Below are 20,505 nucleotides of genomic sequence, written 5' to 3'. Positions count from 1 at the left end.
ATAATTCATTTAAACTCAAAACGTATGTGGAATTTTTTACGCATTAAAATAAATAAAATAATATTTAAATGGTCATATTTAAGCATTTAAATTGCTCCCACTCTTCAGATACTCACTTCTTTTCACCAGAAATTAATTGTATGACGTTCTAAAAATCTAGATTTTGCTGATTTTTTTTTTACATTTAATAAAATATTGTACAACTTGATCCAATCCGTGTAATTTAGTTTAAAATATATATCATGTCATCCATTATTTTTGTAAACTTTTTTGCCCGTTTTCGTGAAGGTTTAAAAAAAAAAAACAACAACCAACCTGAAACTGACTATCGCGTGTATATGTGTATGTATACGTATATGTATGTGTGTGTATGTGTATGTGTATGTGTATATATATATATATATATATATATATATATATATATATATATATATATATACACACACACACACACACACACACACACACACACACACATATATATATATATATATATATATATATATATATATATCCCATGTATATATATATATATGGGAGAACAACATTTCCCATAGTTCCACTGTGTGTATAACAGATTCTGCATCCGGTTACGACACGCTCTTATAAAGACAGCAGCGTTCACAGTCAGAGATCGTCAGAGAAGTGGAAGCCAATGATTCCCATATGTCCAGTGGTCTCCTTCACCTATGGTAAGGGGAAAATAAAGATGAAAACCCAACACTTCAGGGCTGTACACGGCTTCGGGGGGGTTTGGGGATGTTATAACTGTGTTTTAATTGCTTTTGGGTTTATAAGCGAGCTGTTTGTTATCAGCGTGTAATAACGCAGGGTCTCCCTGCTTGCTAAGCTAGCACTCGGCTGTTTGTTAGCCGAGGCTAGTTAGGCTAACGTTACTCGGTGCTGTAGCGCTTTAACCCCCTCGCTGTGCTTCTTGTTTCAGTGCCCAGCCGGCTAGGTGAAGATGCCAAAATGGCTACCGGCGGCAATTATTTTGGATTTACCCACGGTGCTGCTGCGCAGTACAGGTAAGCGGTCGGAGCTGTTGTGCTGGTGTGAATGATAAACGGGTGAAAAAAACCCCCAACAACCCCAGTCTCGTGCGCTGCGTGCGCGCTTTTACGTTATTTCCATTGGCATTGTTCGGTGGTGGGGGAAGGGCGGAGGGGTTAAGCGAGAGCGCTCTGAGCTGTCTCACTAGCCCTGTGCGCATTACGTTTCATTCAGATCCTCGTGCATGTTAGTCTTTAAATAATACCGGTCATAAAGCAAAAGGGAGAAGGAAAAAAAACAATAACAGAACAAAACAGCAGACTTGTGTTTGTGTGGTCGTTGTACCGGCGAGCTCGCGGCCTCTTTCCTGCATCTATTGCATAACGATACCTGCGCGTGAGCTATAACATTGTCTTGTTTACTGTAACAGGACCTTTTTTCCTTCGAGTTTCTAATAAATTATTCAACGCGAGCATCAACACTGATTACAGCATGTGGAGATCGCGTGCGTGCGTGTGTGTGTCTCCAGGACTAGGCCTAGTTTTCTCATGCAGCTGTCATCCTGCACCATTTATCTCCGAGCTCATTCTCCTTGCGTGTTTTTCCTACATGTACACACCTCGTTATTTGTTTCAGAGTATTTACAGACATGGTGTGCGATCCAGTCAGCCTCAGTGTAAACCGGTTTGTGTTTTGGCACGTGCATTAACAGGCGGTTTTCAAGGACTCCTTGAATGTCAGTCGGTCCTGTTGCAGGACAGAAGAAGCAGCTGCAGCGCTGCGTCTCTGGTGTCCTCCTCTGTGGAGTTATACTCCAACACACTACATGCCTATCCTTAGACTTTGTTTTAAGGGAAGAGAAGCTGATTCATTGATTAAAATCCTTGTTAAGATCGCAGTGTTTTCTGTAAGAGCGGTTCAGTTCGATGTAAGCGGAGTTGGGCGCAACTCTGTTACTGTAATCTAATGAGTTTTTCTGATCACGTATTTAATTTTAAATTTATGTAATTTGGTTAGTTACCGATGTCAATAAAATTGTTACGTGTTACATATTTACTGTTTGGGAAACAGTAAGTAAAATGATAATTTTTTCAAATAAATTACCTTTTCCCACGATGATTGTTTCTTTAGTTCCGAATAATTCTCCACTGGGCGCTTTTTGTCACTGTGTAACTGAACGTCAGTGAAAGAAGCCCGGCTGTAGTCTTATATCTTCGGTGAATGGAGGCGAGAGCAATCGGACAGGGTTTACTGGAAAATATGTGGAAATACTCGTGTCTTATTGGTCGACGGTCTCTCAATTCTGCCAAACGCAAGCTCACACAGTCAGAGGAAGGGGGAAAATGGATATGCAAAGATACTGAAATGGTAACATGCTCTGATGCTGAGCAGGAAAGCAAGGTGTGTAAATGTCTGAGTTCCAGTTTACGTGAACATGATCTGAGCAGAGCAGAAGGAAAGATAATGTACTCTGCATGGCTCTGTAGCAGCTAAACCCATACAGTGATTGCTTAGTTGTGCCTCCCCTTGGCTAGCGACACCAAACGAGCCTAGTTAGGAAAGCTTTATATTTTATTGGTCTGTTAGTCCTACAAACAGTGACGACACCCGAGGCAAGTGTCATGATAAATCCGACGACTTCTGATCATTTCATACATTGATGTGCGCTAAAATTACTTCATTTTGTAGTGTATTTTTGTAGGTTTGATAGGTTTTGAAAGTAATGTGAAAGTAATTAGTAATCTGATTACTTTTTACATGCAGTAATCAGTAATGTAACCAGATTACAATTTTAAGTAGTAATTAGTAATCTGTAGTGGATTACTTTTTTTTTTGAGTAACTCGCAGAACACTAGTTGTTGGCATGTTTGCCTCGCACCTCCATGGTTGGGGGTGCAATTCTCACTTCTGACCTTTAGGCTGATTGGCATCTCTAAATTGTCCATAGTGTGTGAATGGGCGTATGTGCATGATTGTGCCCTGCGATGGGTTGGCATCCCATCCAGGGGGTGTCTGTCTCCCCCCCCCTCCCCACACACATACACACATCGTGCCCTGAGTCCCCTGGGATCGGCTCCAGGCTACCTGCAACCCTGTCGTACAAACGGTGCAGAAAACTACATGCATATATACACTATATGGCCAAAACTTTGTGGGCACCAGAATTAGTCCTCCTTTGCTGTCTTCAAGGCTTCAAACTTGATTTTGGAGCGTGGCTGTGGGGATTTGTTCATTCAGCCTCATGACCTTTAGTGAGGTCAGACACTGATGTTGGGTGAGGTCTGTGGTGCATTCAGTGTTCCAGTTCATCCCAAAGGTGTTCAGTGTGGTTGAGGTCAGGGCTCTGTTCTGTGCATGACACTCGATTTCTTCCACTCCATGTCTTCATGGAGCTCAGTTTGTGCACAGGGGCATTGTCATGCTGGAGCAGGTTTGGGCTTCTTAGTTCCAGTGATGGGGAATTTGCATGCAGCATACAAAGACAATTTAGTGCACCTTCATGGCAACAATTTGGGGAAGGAACATGCATGGGTGTGATGGTCAGGTAGCTGTTCACAAATCTTTGGCCATCTAGTGTCATTTTTGACATGGTGAAGCTGTCTGTAAGGAATCTCCGGTGGCAGATTTTTATTTATTTATTTATTTATTTAAAGTTTTTATTTTCCTTTTAAGGGAGAGTCATCAGTGCAGAGTGATTTGTGGTTTCTTGGTAGCATGACAAATGGAAATATTACTGTGTTTAAGGGTGTTCTTGGGGCAGGGGTGTTTTGGCTACTCCTTTGGAAACAAAATATATTTACCTACATTTTGCATTTCTTCCTTCAACTCGGGATTGCATGGTTGAGCTAAATCTCAAATGGGTTCTTGTTTAAGATAAACCAAAATAGGGTATATATACACATTGTAATAGGGTGTGTATATATACATTGTAAGCCTAACGTAGTGCATTTACATTTATGGCATTTGGTAGATGCGATTATCTAGTGTGACTAGCAGAAGGGAAAGGATATTATTTTAAATTTCTCCTCTATACAGCTGAGCAGTTGAGGGCTTTACTAAACGACCCAGCAGTGACAGCTTGGTGGTGCTTGGTTTTGTACTCGAACAGTAGTCCAATGCCTTAACTCCTGAGATACCACTGCCCATAGTGTGTACTGAATGCCAGATAGAACTGCATTTGATATTTATCCAAAAGGAAGGTTGGGGGGGGGGGGGGAGGACCTTTTGGCCATATAATGCAAGTCTATGTGGACATCTGACCATCACACCCATGTGTTCCTTCCCGAAACTGTTGTCACAATGTTGAAAGCACACAGTTGAACAAGATGTCTTTGTATGCTGTTACATTACAATTTCCCTTCACTGGAACTAAGAGGCCCAAACCTGTTCCAGCATGACAATGCCCCTGAGCACAAAGTGGTGCGCTCCGTGTTGAGATCTGTGGTCCTCCAGGGGTGTCCAGTCTTATCCGGAAAGGGCCGGTGTGGGTGCGGGTTTTCATTCCAACCAAGTTAAAGCTACACAGGAGTCCATTGCAAGCCAAGACCAACTGATTAAACAGGTGGAATTAGGTGTGGATCCTGCTTGATTGCAATGAAAACCTGCACTCACACTAGTCCTTTGTGGATAAGATTGGCTTACACCCCTGGTGTAGAAGAACTTGAGTGGCATGCACAGAACCCTAACCTGAATGGGTTTGATCATCTGGTGTCCACTTACATTTGGCAACATACTGTATGTTTGGTGAATTAAAGTTGGACATGGACTAAATCATTAAAGTGTTTCCCTAATGACTGCATAAATATAATACATTTCAGTTGTACGGAAACAGTAAAATGGGGTCAGTAAAGTGATGTGGTTGTCAGAATAGGACAGCTTAGTCAGTAGACTTGGGGCAGGTTTTGTCACGAACATGATCGCTATGTTGATGGCTCACAGTGCAAAGTAACTTTAATTTGTGAATTTAAATAAAGGTCCATGACAGTAGCACATCTTCCAAATCTTCGTCAGTTATGCACTGGTGATGTCTTTGATACTGGCTCCCCTAAATCACCTCAAGTGTATTTTACACACAAGATGGCGCATGAGGGGTAATTTCAGAACAGTGTAGAGAAATTTGTATGTTTGTCAGATAATCATCCTCAATCTCCACAGCACATCAATTTTTCATTGAATGTTAAGCCTTGTATTGATCTAGTTTACATTTAAATAATTTATCAGCCTTTCTGAATGTCTTACAAACTGATTTTATAGGCTGTTGTTAATATTTAGAGTTTGTTTAGAAACAGCCTGCCCATTTGAACGTAAATGTTCAGCATACCATAACACATTTTTCCGTTGCACTTTACCCTACATTACTCCATCCCCATTCCTGTCGCAAGTATCGTTGACGGTTTACAGTTTAAATAGCCACCATGATGATATTTATGTTTCAGCTCACCCTAACACAACATATGGCCCATATAGCTGTAGGATTGTAGTTCACCTCGTTCTACAGTATAAACAATTGCTCTGGTATCTAACCTAATGGGGTTAGTTTTGACAGATTTTTTTTTTTATTTTTTTAAATTGTGGCAAGGTCTTAGGATTTCTTCACTGCTAATTTATATCGGTGTTATTTGTTCTGGCTTGGCCTTGTTCATGGACATGTAGTGTTTCTGGAATATAATGAGGTCTTTCATTTCTTTGGTTAAATTATAAACATCTGCTTATGTTTCCTAATGGTAATTCAAAATGGGTTTCTTTCCTTTACAAAAAAATTTGCATACAAAATATAGGATATACAGAAGTTAAACTCTGTTTTATAAGGGCTTCAAGTTGAATTTGAAGTTTTGCAGTCAGCTGAAAATGCACTAGACTCGTAGGTCAACGAATCTCGTTCAAGGCAATAAAACAAACTACCATGTTACTGCCATGTACAGTCAAAAAGAACAGTTGTGCTCAGAATCCGGAGTGTTTTCGTTATTAAATTTAGCCTCTCTTGCCTTGTAGTCAGCAGCCGGCCGCTGGAGTAGCCTACACCCATCCAACCACGGTAGCCAGCTACACCGTGCATCAGGCGCCAGTGGCTGCTCACACCGTAGCCGCGGCCTACGCCCCGACTGCTGCCACCGTTGCTGTAGCCAGACCTGCACCTGTCGCTGTCGCAGCTGCGGCCACTGCGGCAGCTTACGGGGGGTACCAGCCTGCCCATGCCACCACCGACTATGGCTATGCCCAGCGCCAGCCTGAAGTGCCCCCACCACCTCCACCGGTCACATCACAGAACTATCAGGTAAAGGAGTTTTAATGGGGTTGGAGAGGGTCTCTTTTCCCTTCTTCTTTTCCCCTCCTCGTCCCCTTAGCAGGGCTTGATTTATTTCAAGGAATGTCTAACCAGGCATTCTTAAGATATATGTATACTTTACACTGTAGTGTCCAGAGGTGTTTTTAAACTAGGATTGATTGGATGAAACTGCAACCAAAGCCCGAGAAGATCATGATTTTGACAGTCGCTAATAACATGATGTCAAAAATGTAATTCTTTTAAGAGACCTGACTGAACTGACTTTCGACTGTAACCAAGTTTCGGCTTTCTCTTGCAGGATTCCTATTCTTATGTCCGTTCTTCAGCTCCAGCTGTAGCCTATGACAGTAAACAATACTACCAGCAACCCATAGCTACGGCAGCGGTAGCAGCAGCAGCTGCCCAACCGCAGCCCACAGTGGCTGAGACCTACTACCAAACAGCCGCCAAAACAGGATACAGCCAGGGTGCCACGCCATACACGCAGACCCAGCAGACCCGCCAGGTTACAGCCATAAAGCCAGCCACACAGAGTCCAGCCACCTCCACCTTCTCTATCTACCCAGTGTCCTCCGCCGTGCAGCCAGTGGCAGCCGCAGCAGCTGCTGCAGCCTCCGTGGTCCCGTCTTACTCCCAGAGCCCTACATACAGCACCAACGCTGTTACATATTCAGGTAAAAAGCCCAGCTTTTAACTCAACATGATGGCTTCCTTATTCGCCGATTGATTTTGTCAAGTGAAAAGTTTTTCTTTTAAACTCCATCACTGCAGTTAACTCTGCTGTGGGTTTATTTGAACCGCATTTTGTCACTTTTGTGTGATTGTGGTTAATAGAAATAATAATAATGTTTTTAAACCAGTTTATTACAAATGTATTTATATTTACATTATACAAATGTAGTTATTATAATGTGCCCTTCGTCATTGCAAGACCTTTTGATCGTTACTCTTTGAATCTGTTTCCAGGCACGTCATATTCAGGTTATGAGGCAGCTGTGTACTCCGCAGCGTCCTCTTACTACCAGCAACAGCAGCAACAGCAGAAGCAAGCCGTCGCTGCTGCTGCAGCCACTGCTGCCTGGACTGGAAGCACATTCACCAAGAAAACACCCTTCCAGAACAAAACACTCAAACCCAAACAGCCTCCGAAACCACCTCAAATACACTACTGCGATGTGTGTAAGATTAGCTGTGCAGGGCCACAGGTAGACCATCTTCCGTTTCACCTTTGCCTCATTGTTCATATCTAAATCTAATGACTGAGTTACAGTAGTCATTCTAATAACCTTTTCCCTTTAAGGCTACCTGAGAGACATATAAATACATCACTGGAGTGCATGTCTCTATGTATGAGAGAACAATAGGGGCTCTAAAACTGAACTCTTTATTGTTTTGATTCACGACCGATCCCCCCTCCCCCGTTTCCTTTTTATGTACCTCTACTTGTACCCAATATTTTGGTCATATTCTGGGTATTAAGTGTACTGACCCTGCTTCTGCACAACCGAACATATTGTTTAATAGTCTTTCTGTTCATTATTGTAGACATACAAGGAGCATCTAGAAGGTCAGAAGCACAAGAAGAAGGAGGCAGCACTGAAGGTCTCTCAGAGCAGCAATAGCAGCAGTGGTGGCAGCAGCTCGGCCCGCAGCACACAGAACCAGCTTCGCTGCGAGCTTTGTGATGTTGCCTGCACCGGGGCAGACGCCTATGCTGCCCACATCCGTGGAGCTAAACATCAGAAGGTAAATGAATCATCTTTAGAAGCACAGACCTCACATCAACACCCACAACCAGCAGATTCTTATGTAACTTAAGCATTTATCTTTATATAGTTCTTCAAACAAATACAAGGAATAGCAGCAGTGTACTTGTGTAAGGAGCATGAAGGTTGGAAGAGATGTTTTTTCTCTTCAAACATTGTCCTCAGAAAAGTTTGCGTATCAAATCGGCATGGGCATTTCAGGCAAAATTATTCTTCACATTTTTTTCAAAGCATTATTTGAGTGATATTTGAATTTTTCAAACTAACACATGCAGGAAATATTACACACAACATAATGTGAAGTTTTCATCTGCTACATTGTGTGTGAATTTGCAGTGCGCTTTGGCAGTATAAAGCACACTTTAACCTTGCTATACTAATGTTCACACGTGCGGCATCATATACCAAATTGAAACTTCATTTAATTACACCACATCCTCATGAGGCAGTGACGTAATGTTCTGCATTTTTATCCAGCTCATTTAATGGTCTCCTACTGTACCAACATGTACACTACCGGTCAAAAGTTTCGAGACACTCGACTGAAATGTTCCTCATGATCTTAAAAACCTTTTGATCTGGAGGTGTATGATTAAATGTTTGAAATCGGTGTTGTAGACAAAATATAATCGTGCCAACATTTTCATTTCTTTCATTAGAAAACTAACATTTTATTTACAAAAAAAAAAATACTTAAACGGATGACTTGGAGCGAAATATTCAGAAAAGCAGCCGATAAGTGTCCACCGTAAGTGGGAACTACTTTTAATACTGTTTAAAAAGCATCTCAGGGAAATTCCTCAAGAAATCAATGGAGAAAACGCCAAGAATATATTTCTGGAAATTCTAGGCAAAAAGGGTGTCTACTTTTGAAGACGCTAAAATAGGAAATTATTTTTGATTTATTTTGGATTTTTTATCACAACATAATTCCCATAGTTCCACTTGTTATTCCAGAGTTTTGATGACTATTATTATTATAAAATGTGTATGGGGGTTAATTGAAATGTTAAATAAAAACTCAAATGCTGAAAGATATTTATATTTAACATGAATATGAAACTCTGAGGAGCTTCTGAAATGACACTCAGGAAAAAAAGCACATTTTATTGTTGTACTCTTGTGATTTACTACTAAATATTTCTCACATGTCAAATGTACTGTTAGAATTCTTAAAATTCTCTAAAATATTTGAAAATATGGGCTGCCCATTAATAACCTTTCCTCATACGGCCCTTTCTATCCCTTATAATTTGTTTACATACTAACTTATTTCTTCTCTTGTCATCGTTAGGTTGTAAAACTACACACCAAACTCGGGAAACCCATTCCTTCCACAGAGCCGAGTGTGGTGACGCAGACGTCCTCATCCACCACGGCAGCTCCCAGTAAAACGGCCAGTGCTGCCATCAGCACTTCCACCAGTGGCACTGCGTCTGCCATGAACGTGTCCTCCTCCACCGGCTCCGGTTCATCCTACCTGAAACCTCTCGGCAACACTGCGGCCTCAGCTATGCAGGGCAAGAGTCCTGCTCCCAGCAGCATTTCCTCAACCGCATCCACAATCAAGAAAGTCAATGCACCCAAGATAAACTTCGTTGGTACTTGCCGTTTTGCATATATCGTTCTTGGTTTTACACCAACGTTTGTCATATTTAAAAAATATCTTAAGCTAGCCTAATTTTGATAGTTTCTTTTTTTTTCTGTAGGGGGAAACAAATTACAGACCACTGGTGTTAAGATGGACGAGTCAAAAGTTGAAGCAGCCAAACCTGTACAGACCTCATTAGGTGCACCGTCACAGGACGTTAAAAACGATGCGCCTGATCCGCTGTCCCCTCAATCAGCTCTCGCGGCTTTGCAGAGTGACGTTCAGCCTGTCGGCCATGACTACGTTGAAGAGGTACGATGGCTTATCGAGAAGCCCTTGTGCACATGGTCAACGTATTCCTAAAACACTGTCTAATTGTAATGAATGCATAGTAAAGAGACATCTGGCTCTACAGGTTCGGAACGACGAGGGAAAAGTCATCCGGTTCCACTGCAAGCTGTGCGAATGCAGTTTTAATGATCCTAATGCAAAGGAAATGCATCTTAAAGGGAGGAGACATCGTTTGCAATATAAGGTGGGTGGATATTAATTTTTGTCGTTGGCTTATAGACAATAAAGGTTCTTAATTGGTCATCGTGGCCACATTTGGAAATTTGGGGTAACACTTGTGGTTAAATAAGCATGTAAACCTTATTTTTTTTATTGAAACATAAAATACCTTAATGTCTTGAAGCCTGCAGCATAGTTGCCTTTATATAGTTAATTTAGCAACATAGTTGCTTTATTTCCCATTATACCATGGTGCTTTTTAAATACACTATTCTGATCGGTCAAAAGGGGTTGTTACTGACTGTGGAAGCAATCATATTCTTTAACAGGGTCTTGTATGGATGGTGCGCCACATAATCTAAGTTTAATAATAACCTGACTTTAAAACGTGTTAAAAAGATAATTGTTGATATGGAGATGTTTTCTGTAAGGTCACATTTACGTGATGCTTGTTCAAGGTGTCTCTCGGTTTGCTTTGTAAGAGTCAGCGGTCAAGTTGTTCCTTTCTGTTTTTCACCATGGAAAAGTGGAGGAAGTGGCCTTTTTGTGGTTAAAGTTCCCTTTTTTGGGTCTTATGAATTTCGAGACCTCGTTTTGATCAAAATTAGTTAATTTTTCACTGCATTGTAGAAAAAAGTGAACCCAGACCTTCAGGTGGAAGTGAAGCCCAGCATTCGAGCCCGGAAGATCCAAGAGGAGAAGATGAGGAAACAAATGCAAAAGGAAGAATACTGGCGACGCCGTGAAGAAGAAGAGCGCTGGAGGATGGAGATGAGGTTCAGAGGAGTTAAATGCGTATCTGAAATTTGCTGCAAAAACCTTCAGATAAGTGTCTCATGCATTCTGCTGTTTGGTCTTCTGCAGGCGCTATGAGGAAGATATGTACTGGCGACGAATGGAGGAAGAGCACCACCACTGGGAGGAAAGACGTAGGATGCCCGATGGAGGCTATCCACAAGGTCCACCTGGACCTCCTGGTCTGCTTGGGGTGAGACCTGGAATGCCCATCCCACAGCCGCAAGGCCCTGTGGTTAGTCTTTCACGAACCAGAAGTGCTTTGCATTTACGTGGTAATATTCTTAGTGTTAATACAGTGTGTAATAAGTCACAACTTGGATCAACAGAAAAAAGAGATTTGTGGGTAAATAAGCATGTGTATCATCTGGTTGTGTACATATCTTAACATTTTGAAGTCTAACTTTTTATTTTATTTGTAAGAGAGTAACAAAACTGATGGACTTAAAACAATTTGACAGTATAAAAAGTTGCTCTTTGGATAATAATATAGTTTATATAGCTATAAAGGTGTTGGAGATAGCACTTAACATGAAGTGGGACCAGAAATCCCTTTCCATTCAGAATAGTTGGCATTCTCATCAAGACTTGTTGGCTGTTTGATTTCAGCCCCCACGGCGACCTGATTCTTCCGACGATCGTTATGTGATGACCAAGCATGCTGCTATTTACCCCTCTGAAGAGGAGCTCCAAGCCATTCAGAAGATTGTGTCCATCACCGAGCGTGCCCTCAAGCTTGTATCGGACATCATTACCGACCAAGACAAGGGCAAAGAAGAGGACAAAGACAAGAAAGAGCCTCCCAAAGACAGGTGAGCTGACACTTGTTTGTAATTTGCAAGCCCGTCTTCTCTTTTTTTTTTTTTTTTTTTTTTTGGTCTGTCTTGTCTTGCAAGTTGAGTCAGTGACACTTTGCATGTTTCAGAGCACTGAAGGGAGTGATGAGGGTTGGTGTTCTGGCTAAAGGACTGCTCCTGCGTGGAGATAAGAATGTCAACCTTGTTCTCCTTTGCTCTGAGAAACCCAGCAAGAGTCTGCTGTCACGCATTGTAGAGCACCTCCCTAAACAACTCGGAGTACGTTGGCAAAATTACATTGGTTTCTGTTTAACGGCATTGTGCCATCATAAAAGGTGTTAAATTGCAGATCACAGCCCTGTTTCCATTCTGTGTGGGTTTTTTTTTTTTTTTTGACTGTAAACAATATATTTTGTGATTCTGCTAATCGTTGTAAGGAAGTCGGTTTCCTTGTTTCTCTTACTACTTCTCCGTCAATAACTTTCCCTAACCCATGTGTTTCTTAGCTCGTAACACCAGAGAAGTATGAGGTGAAGGGCTCGGTCCAAGAAGCTGCAATCATCTTGACTTCCTGCGCTGAGCCCAAGATGCAGGTGACCATCACGCTGACCTCGCCAGTCATCAGAGAGGAGAACACTCGGGATGGAGGTTGGGAAAAACGTTACTCCCTTACCTTGGCCACCTATCAAATTAATTTGATTCGTTGATTTGACACCCCAAAGAGCCTATCTGCTGGCACAGAGGAGATGGTCTCTTTTTTTTTTATTTTTTTTTTTTTAAATAAAAGTTTGACTACCCTGTGGAAAGAGCGTCTTTTGCTCTGCTTCCCTGTAAAGATTATATGAAGATTTGTATGAAGTGTAAAACCTGGTATGTGCTTGAGCTTGGTCAGGGTCATAATATTTAATGGAAATGAAATTTGGAGAAATCCTACGAGTGCCTTCAAAAGCCTTTTTAAAATTGGAGTTCTTAATCCAACTTGTTTAAATTTTAGGAGTACATCTTGTTTCTTACAATACACTTTCACTCCTGATGTGTCTCACTGAGAGTATCTTTTTAAACTTCTGAACATGCCTGAAAGAGATATTTTGAAGGCAATTATTCCTAATATGTTGTGAACGAATTCCTTAGTTTCTTGAAAAAAAAAAAAAAAAAAGAGTTCGCATAATTTTGAATGAGGTGTGAGCCTTCTGATTTGATGTATTGGACTGGAATTTGGGCAAACCCAAGTTCACCACTACCAGGTTTTACTTGTCTTGTTTATCGACTTGCCAGCAGTGTTGCTCAGGGCTCTCTCTGTAACACCTCTTCAGTGCTCTTGAAGCTCTCTCGAAAACAAGCATGATAAGTGTTGCATTGTGTAAGTCTAGTTAGTCCCAAGTAAGATTCGTTTTTGTTTCCTGTGTTCCAGGGGATTCTCTACTGTATCTATAAATAACCAAGGATTTAGGATGGAAATGTTTAATTTAAAAGATTAGGGATTCACCAAATAAACAATTACTGTAGGAACTGGTAAATTAAGCTGTAAGCCGTGGGGAAAGTCTGTAACGTAGCCACAGGAAACAAATCTTTTGATTGGTGGTCAGAAGATTCACCATTCTGAAGACCCTTATTCCAAAATGAAAGTGCTCCCCTGAGTGAATCAATCCACTGCATGATGAATGATTGGTTTTTAAGAACATCTTATTAATTATGCCGCATTCTTCTAGACACACGAATCCCTTTACATTGAACAGAAAATATAATGTCTTTTAGTTCCAAGTTAAGTAACTACCGTTCCTTTGTCTTGTTGTTTTTTTGACAATGGAATGTGGTTTGAAATTATGTTAAATGCAGGCCCCAAGTCTATGCTCAGATGTCACCATTCCTGTTTGGGTCCTTAGGGGAGTATCAGTAAGCTTTTGGGAGGAAGGCTGTGTTAGAGGAATCTTTGGTTGGACCTGGCTTTTATAGCCTTCGGTCTACGGTGACCTATGGGGGGTGTTCCAAACCCACTCAAGGCAGGTATGCATGCAGTGATGTCCTAACCCCTCTCGCTGGGAGCTTCGTGTTTTCTTTCCAGCACGCATTGCTGCCTTCATGTATCCAAAGCTTTACAAGTCCAGCCCAAAGCCTCCTTGCATTCTGAGTAACTTGTTTCCCATCTGAGGCTACGTCTACCAGCTCCGGAAGGATTTTTGACCAAGGTCCCTTCTCAAACCCTCTCAAACACTTTGCCACACCTACTATTACCACTGTAGTCGGTCACACCAAGCACGCCTAACATAAAAGCATTCCGCATTTCCCTTGATCTCCATTTTTCTGTACCATGCTCATAAGTTACAAATGCAAAGCCATAGTGTGGCCCCACAACATCTTATACTTTTAGATGCTAGTATTTATTCTGGGAAGGGAAAAAAAGGGGGGGGGGGCCGTTGTATTATGCTACACTATTGCTTTGGCAGTAGCATGAGGAAATTATTAATTTATTTATTTTTTGTCATGCCCCCCAAAAAAGAAACAAATCTTATGCTAATAGATGAACACAGTAGTACAACATGTTTTGGTTTTAAATATTTAATTTGGTAACCAATAAGATCACTTTTCACATTTCAAGGTGGTTCAAGCCAATGCTGTATTTTTTTTTGGATTGGTCAAAAAGTTTGAAGGCTTTTTCTCCCCTGCCATCAGCCCTTCATTCTCCATTCTCCATGTTTGTCAACACTTATTCCCCAGTCCAGTGTTGCACCACTCTCTTGTCTAACTGCTAGTATAGCTGATTGTTCCAAAGATGTTGGTTCACACGATCAGAGAAGATAAAATCCTCATTTGACGAGTTACCCCAATTCTAGATAGAATTGTAGTCAGGGGAACAATTCGGTATGTGTGGCAATGTGTTCTTGGCAGTCTCTCTGTGACCTGGTCAAACACCCGTTCCTCACCACCCTTTGACAATTCGATCCATTTTTAGATGTAACCTCGGGTATGGTGAAAGACCCAGCGGACGTCTTGGACAGGCAAAAATGCCTTGACGCTCTGGCTGCCCTACGCCACGCTAAGTGGTTCCAGGTTCGGAACATCATTTTTCTTTCTTCATGTAGCCTTATGAGATGTATTCTTTTTATGTACTTATTTGCTTTAACGCTTTAATTTTTAGTTATTGACATTTTTTTAACCCTGAAAAATTAAAAAGTAATACAAGGATGCTATAAGTAACTACATTTTAAATAACTGGGAATTACAAAATGTTGTTTTATTTCAGTTTTTTTGTTGTTTAAGCATCCTTGCATACAATGAATTTGGTAAAATGTATATAAAAATGGAGCAGTGCTTACAAAAAAAAAATTCCATAAGGCTGCAGAATACCTTTGCATAAAAATATCACAGATAAGAGCTTTCATGTTGACTGTTTTGTTCTTTGTGATTTATTTTATTTATTTGTTTCTTTTGGGGATTGAGAAGAAAGGAATATCTGATTAGTTTACTGTGATGTTGCTGCCATGCAAGCGCACACAGGCAGAGTAAAGCAGATTTCCTTGACTGTTTCAGTTCCTATGCTACTCTTTCAAACTGATCTTGTTGTAAATGAGAGTTTTGATTTTGTGAAGTATTTGGAAATCTGAGGTCAGAGTTTACAAGATGACCAGGGAAACCTTCCATGTGCATCTTGCAAACTTTGAACTCCCATACTAACGACGAGGTAAAATACTGCTGGGAATGGCAGCTTATTCAAAAGCATTGGCTAAAGAGTGTGTAAACCAAGTAAAAGCTTCCATTGTGAACAGTAGTGTTGCACCTCTTACTGAGCCCCACCATGTCATCAGCCCTCTGTTGTAAATGCACCATTGACTCACTTAACCTGACTTTATTGCACTGAAGGCTAGAGCCAATGGACTCCAGTCCTGCGTGATTGTTATTCGTATCCTGCGTGACCTTTGTCAGAGAGTACCCACCTGGTCTGCTTTTCCAAGCTGGGTGAGTAGGACGATGATCTCTGTCCATACTGGACTTTAGGGTATCCAAAAGGTTTTTAAGGAGTCCTCTGAAGTATTTGATCTGGAAGACCAAAAGTTGCATAGTAACTAGGTTTTCTCTGTCCAAGGCCATGGAACTGCTTGTGGAGAAGGCAATCAGCAGCGCCTCTGGACCGATGAGCCCTGGTGATGCACTGAGACGAGTCTTTGAATGTATTGCCTCGGGCATTCTGCTCCCTGGTAAGATTGTGTTGAAAACAAGTACCCACTTTTGTCGTGTGTGTGTGTACTGTTATTTTGACAGTACTGATAACACACAAACTTTGCTTTTATCCAAAGCAACTTACAAATGAGAAAAATACAAGCAATAGTTGTTGCTGGTCAAGTAGTATGGTCCTCATGCAGGATTTGCAATACTTCTAAATATGGTGATGCTCGTGCTACCATTTAACAGTGCTGTTTGGACAATTGTCTAATCAGATGGCTCAGATGTCGTTACTGTTTCCTTATTCGTTTCAAGTCAAACAAATCCTTGCCTAGAAGGGTTCGTGATGTTGGGCCCACCCAAATGAATTTTCTGATTTACATGGTTCTGGTTGAAATTCCTCAAACTTTCCATAGTGCCCTGATAACCATGAGTTCCCACTTGTCTCATCTTTCCACAATGGATGTAGGAACCATTGGGGTATTCTGTGCAAGTTTTTCAACTAGCTTGCCATCTTAACCAGTAGTTGTAGTACAAGTCCTACCAAAGATTTTTCATAATTCGCTGCTCTTTTTAATAGCAGTCTGTTTGGCTGCAGATGTGATTTTTGATGGCCATCAAGCTCAGCACTTGTCACATAGCTCAGTGCCACCCCACAATACTTTAGTATGCCTTAAAGCAGAAAATTGGAGCATTGAAGTCACTTTTGCAGGCAGGTCCCCCCCCCCCCGCCAAATGATTTCTTGCTTGGCAATGGGACCTTAATTTCATTAATGGCAGTATGTGGAACGGAGCTAAGGATGACTGTAGCCCGTTTAATAAGACTAATGCTTTTGATCCAGGTGGCCCAGGGTTAATGGACCCGTGTGAGAAGAATCCAACAGATACCCTGGGTGCTATGGAGGAGCAACAGAGAGAGGATATAACGTCTAGTGCCCAGGTAAGCCAAGTCTAATCTAGAACCATTGTTTAGTAATTTAAAAAAATAACCGACAACGATGTTTTGCTCAATTACCTTGAATAAATAGATCAGCACCTCTGTAGTAAAAACTGGCTAGTCCTACAGGTTGAACTAGAAATTGTCAACTCCTCAGTGTGAGAATCACAATTCATATTCTGCTCTTTTTTATTATTTATTTATTTATTTATTTTTTTGGACAGTTTGCCCTTCGGCTCTTGGCGTTCCGTCAGATCCATAAGGTTCTAGGTATGGACCCCTTGCCTCAGTTGAACCCACGCTTCAACGTGAGGAACAATCGCAAGAGGAGGCGTGACAACAGTGATGGCACAGACGGCTTTGAGGGTGAGGGGAAGAAGGACAAGAAGGATTTTGATGGCTTCTAAGCTTCTAAGCAAGCTTCACAGGCTCACCCATATCTTCTTCAAAGTCTCTGTATTCCAGTGGTGCAAAAGCTGATTTCTGTAGGTCTCTGTGCATGCTTATTGCTGCGCAGAAAGAATATTATGGCTTATAACAAGCCTGTTGATTTAGCATCTTAATGGCTTCCATTAAGTTTGCTTCTAGTGCCCATAAACGACCTACGAAGGCAGCTTGGTCAATGTTAAGCGTCATTTCAAAAGCATAATTATTCACTAAGATATTTAACGCACAGAATTGTTTTGATGATGTAAAAGAGCCTGTAACGGGATAGATTATGTGCTCTAATCATTTATGTTATTGAAATGATTTATGTTAACAGATTTTGTTTGTGCCGACTGCAAATCACGATATTTATACACTCCAGAAATACTCTTCTAGTCTAGGGGGTGTTTAACATATTTCAAGGTAAAATGGACCTATAGGACACCTTTTATAAGTATGAAATTATTACTACTACATCTAATAAAACGGGTTCTGCTGCATGCAGAAGGTTTTGGGTAATGTCTTAAATTACTGAAGAGGAAGTATGTTGAGATTTGTACTAAATCTGAAATAATCTCTTGGTATGTCCTAAGGTAGCATGTGTAAGGCATGTTTTGGTGGTTGATTAAGGGGTGGGGGTGGGGGGGGGGACCACACAATAGAAAAGATTTTGTTATTGCTGCATTTTAAAATTACAATCTAAAAATTTAACCATTGCTTAAGCTTAGCTGTGTGACATGGGTTTTTTTTTGTTTTGTTTTGTTTTTTTTTAAAAAAAAAGATGTATATTATTTTTTTTTGTTTTGAACGGAGACATTCCTCATAACCACAAATCCTAAGCTAAACTGTAACCCATTCGTTGTGTTGTAATGAATGGTGACTGGGCATTGGAGTATAAATCCTTGTGTTCCACAGAGCTAATACAAACCCGCTGGTTCCCTTTGAGCCACTTGTAATGTACATCTTTTGGCTATACATTAACGTCAAGTAGGAAAATATGTCCTAATTCTGTTATGCATAATGCAAGTGGGGTGAAGCTGAGCTTGTTTAAAGGCTATTCTGCTAGTGTATTCTAATGTTCACAAGCTTCTGTTGCATTGCTCGAAGATGCTGATCTCTGAAAGCAGACTTGGGCCCTGTACAAATGTGTTTCCCTCATTCACAGTGGTCCCTAATTCATTTCTAAACTAGGTGATTGCATTGATTTGATTTTTAAAAATTCTTCTTTTTTTTTTTTTTTTTTTTTTTTTTTTTTTTTTTTAAAGAAATAACCACATCATTTACGTGAGCATGTCCTTTTCATCAGTGGTTCTAGATTTGCAAAGGAAATCCCATGCACCGAGGGAGGCGTTAAAGCCTGTATTCAAAGCAGAGACCACTTATTTGTAATGGGCCCAAGTCTGCCTAACATTTGTGTTCATAGTGCTGTAATCCCTAAATATATGTACATATGCATATAATCATATGTAGCTATGTGTAGGCTATGTTTGATCTTTAATATATGAGCATATATCTAATCTTGCAATAGAGCTTCAAGAAATTGTATAATTTTATGGAAGCATGGCAGTGTTCCAAGTTTTGATTTTGTTTTTATTGTTTTATCTGTTTAGATGAGCAGCTGCTTGCTCTTCACTTTTGTTTAACTATACATTGTTTGTTCAACAACAAAAAAAAAATCTATTCAAGGGTGAAAAGCTGGGGAAAGTGTTGATTCTGTGTTTGTAATTGCAGGTGTAGATTTATCCTTTCAGTAGCCTTTCATTCACTGTCATGGTACTACTGCGTAACAATAGACAATAAAAACCTTCACAGAATCCATGTTTTTCTTTTGGGCCTTAATGCGGTTATTTAATATGTGCAAAGTGAGATCTAGTTGGACAGCCTGCCATGTACTTGTATCCACCAGGGACTAAAGACTAAGCATGTTGTACTAGGGGAGGAAGGATATGTGGAGAAACGATCCTTCCTGTTTTGAGTTGTTGGTGGACAGGAAGTGGCAGTGTTGCATTTTCTACTACAAAAAGCAATCCACTATAGCCTTATGGACACTGAATAAATTCTCTTAGTAGAGTTTTTGTAGCCATTTCTAATTTTAGGCTTTTAGACCCACTTATTTATTATTACAGTGCTGTGGAAAAGTATTCACTCCGTCCTGATTTCTTCTGTTTTTGTGTATACCTCGTACTAAATTGTTTCAGAAATTAAAACAAAATCTAAGACATAACAAAGGCAACCTGAGTAAACACAATACAGTTTTTAAATGATGGTTATTGAAGCAAAAAAAAAGAGTTATCCAATACCAACTAGGCCTGTGTGTAAATGTATTTGCCCCTGTAGTTACTAATTCCCCAAATCTATGAAACCCCATTCATAATGGGGTTCATCTGGATTAGACACAACCAAGCCTGATTATGGCAAACCCTGTTCAATCAAATCAACACATAAATAGAACTTTTTCAACAACATGAAGTTGGGTAAAAGGTTACAAAACTATTTCAAAGGCTCTGGGACTCCAAAGAACCACAGTGAGAGCCATTATCTCCAAATGGGGAAAAACTTTTGCACAGTAGTGAACCTTCCCAGAAGTGGCTGAACTTCTAAAATTCCTCCAAGAGTACAGCAACGACTCATCCAGGAAGTTACAAAAGAGCCAAGGACAACATCAAAGGAACTACAGGTCTCTCTTGCATCAATAAAGGTCACTGTTCATGACTCCACTATCAGAAAGATGTTGGGCGAAAATAGCATCCATGGAAGAGTGGCGAGGTGAAAACCACTGCCAGAAGAACATTAAGGCTCATCTGAATTTTGCCAAAACACACCTTGATGATCCTCAAACCCTTTGGGAGAATATTCTGTGGATTGATGAGTCGAAAGTGGAACTGTTTGGAAAACAGGGTTCCCGTTATAGCTGCTGTAACCCAAACACAGAACTCCACAAAAAGAACACCATACCTATGCATGATGTCAAGCATGGTGGTGACAGTGTGATGGTGTGGGGATGCTTTGCTGCATCAGGGCCTGGGCAACTTGCAATAATTGAGGGAAACATGAATTCTGCTCTCTACCAGAAAATCCTATGGGGACTGTCTGGTCTTCAATCTCTAAGTTGAAATTCAAGCGCAACTGGATTATGCAGCAAGACAATGATCCAAAGCATAGGAGTAAGTCCACCTCTGAATGCTTTAAAAAAAAAAAAAAAGCTAAATTAAAGTTTTGGAGTGCTCTGAAATCTCCTGGAAGAC

The 20,505-nt window shown here is 40.7% G+C and overlaps 1 protein-coding gene across 3 annotated transcripts; it reads left to right on the top strand.

The window, feature by feature from the left end:
* The first annotated feature begins 620 nt into the window (after positions 1-620).
* Positions 621-19,074, top strand: zfr (zinc finger RNA binding protein). Of its 3 annotated transcripts, none has more exons than XM_053653696.1 (19): positions 621-692; positions 944-1,028; positions 5,986-6,268; positions 6,579-6,954; positions 7,247-7,485; positions 7,826-8,026; positions 9,341-9,647; positions 9,756-9,949; positions 10,053-10,172; positions 10,778-10,923; positions 11,012-11,135; positions 11,552-11,754; positions 11,868-12,018; positions 12,246-12,387; positions 14,690-14,787; positions 15,598-15,693; positions 15,821-15,932; positions 16,740-16,837; positions 17,059-19,074. In XM_053653696.1, exons 1-19 carry the CDS (start codon positions 656-658, stop codon positions 17,239-17,241), a joined length of 3,195 nt encoding a protein of 1,064 aa, XP_053509671.1. In that variant the 5' UTR covers positions 621-655; the 3' UTR covers positions 17,242-19,074. The 3 variants fall into 3 exon arrangements, with proteins under 3 accessions (XP_053509671.1, XP_053509670.1, XP_053509672.1); XM_053653695.1 differs by having other exon boundaries at positions 11,012-11,177; XM_053653697.1 differs by lacking the exons at positions 14,690-14,787; positions 15,821-15,932; positions 16,740-16,837; positions 17,059-19,074 and having other exon boundaries at positions 11,012-11,177.
* The last annotated feature ends 1,431 nt before the right edge of the window (positions 19,075-20,505 follow it).

This window comes from Ictalurus furcatus, chromosome 22 (genome assembly GCF_023375685.1).
Source record: "Ictalurus furcatus strain D&B chromosome 22, Billie_1.0, whole genome shotgun sequence".
Taxonomy (NCBI): domain Eukaryota; kingdom Metazoa; phylum Chordata; class Actinopteri; order Siluriformes; family Ictaluridae; genus Ictalurus; species Ictalurus furcatus.
This window is presented reverse-complemented; position numbering and strand designations above follow the sequence as displayed.

What these genes read in the sequence shown, in the direction of transcription:
- zfr (XM_053653695.1), top strand. Translation starts at nt 656, where the DNA reads ATGATTCCCATATGTCCAGTGGTCTCCTTCACCTATG. An exon ending in TTAGCTGTGCAGGGCCACAG is followed by an intron (nt 7,486 to 7,825) that starts GTAGACCATCTT and finishes TCATTATTGTAG; the next exon opens with ACATACAAGGAGCATCTAGA. An exon ending in AAAGAGCCTCCCAAAGACAG is followed by an intron (nt 11,755 to 11,867) that starts GTGAGCTGACAC and finishes TGCATGTTTCAG; the next exon opens with AGCACTGAAGGGAGTGATGA.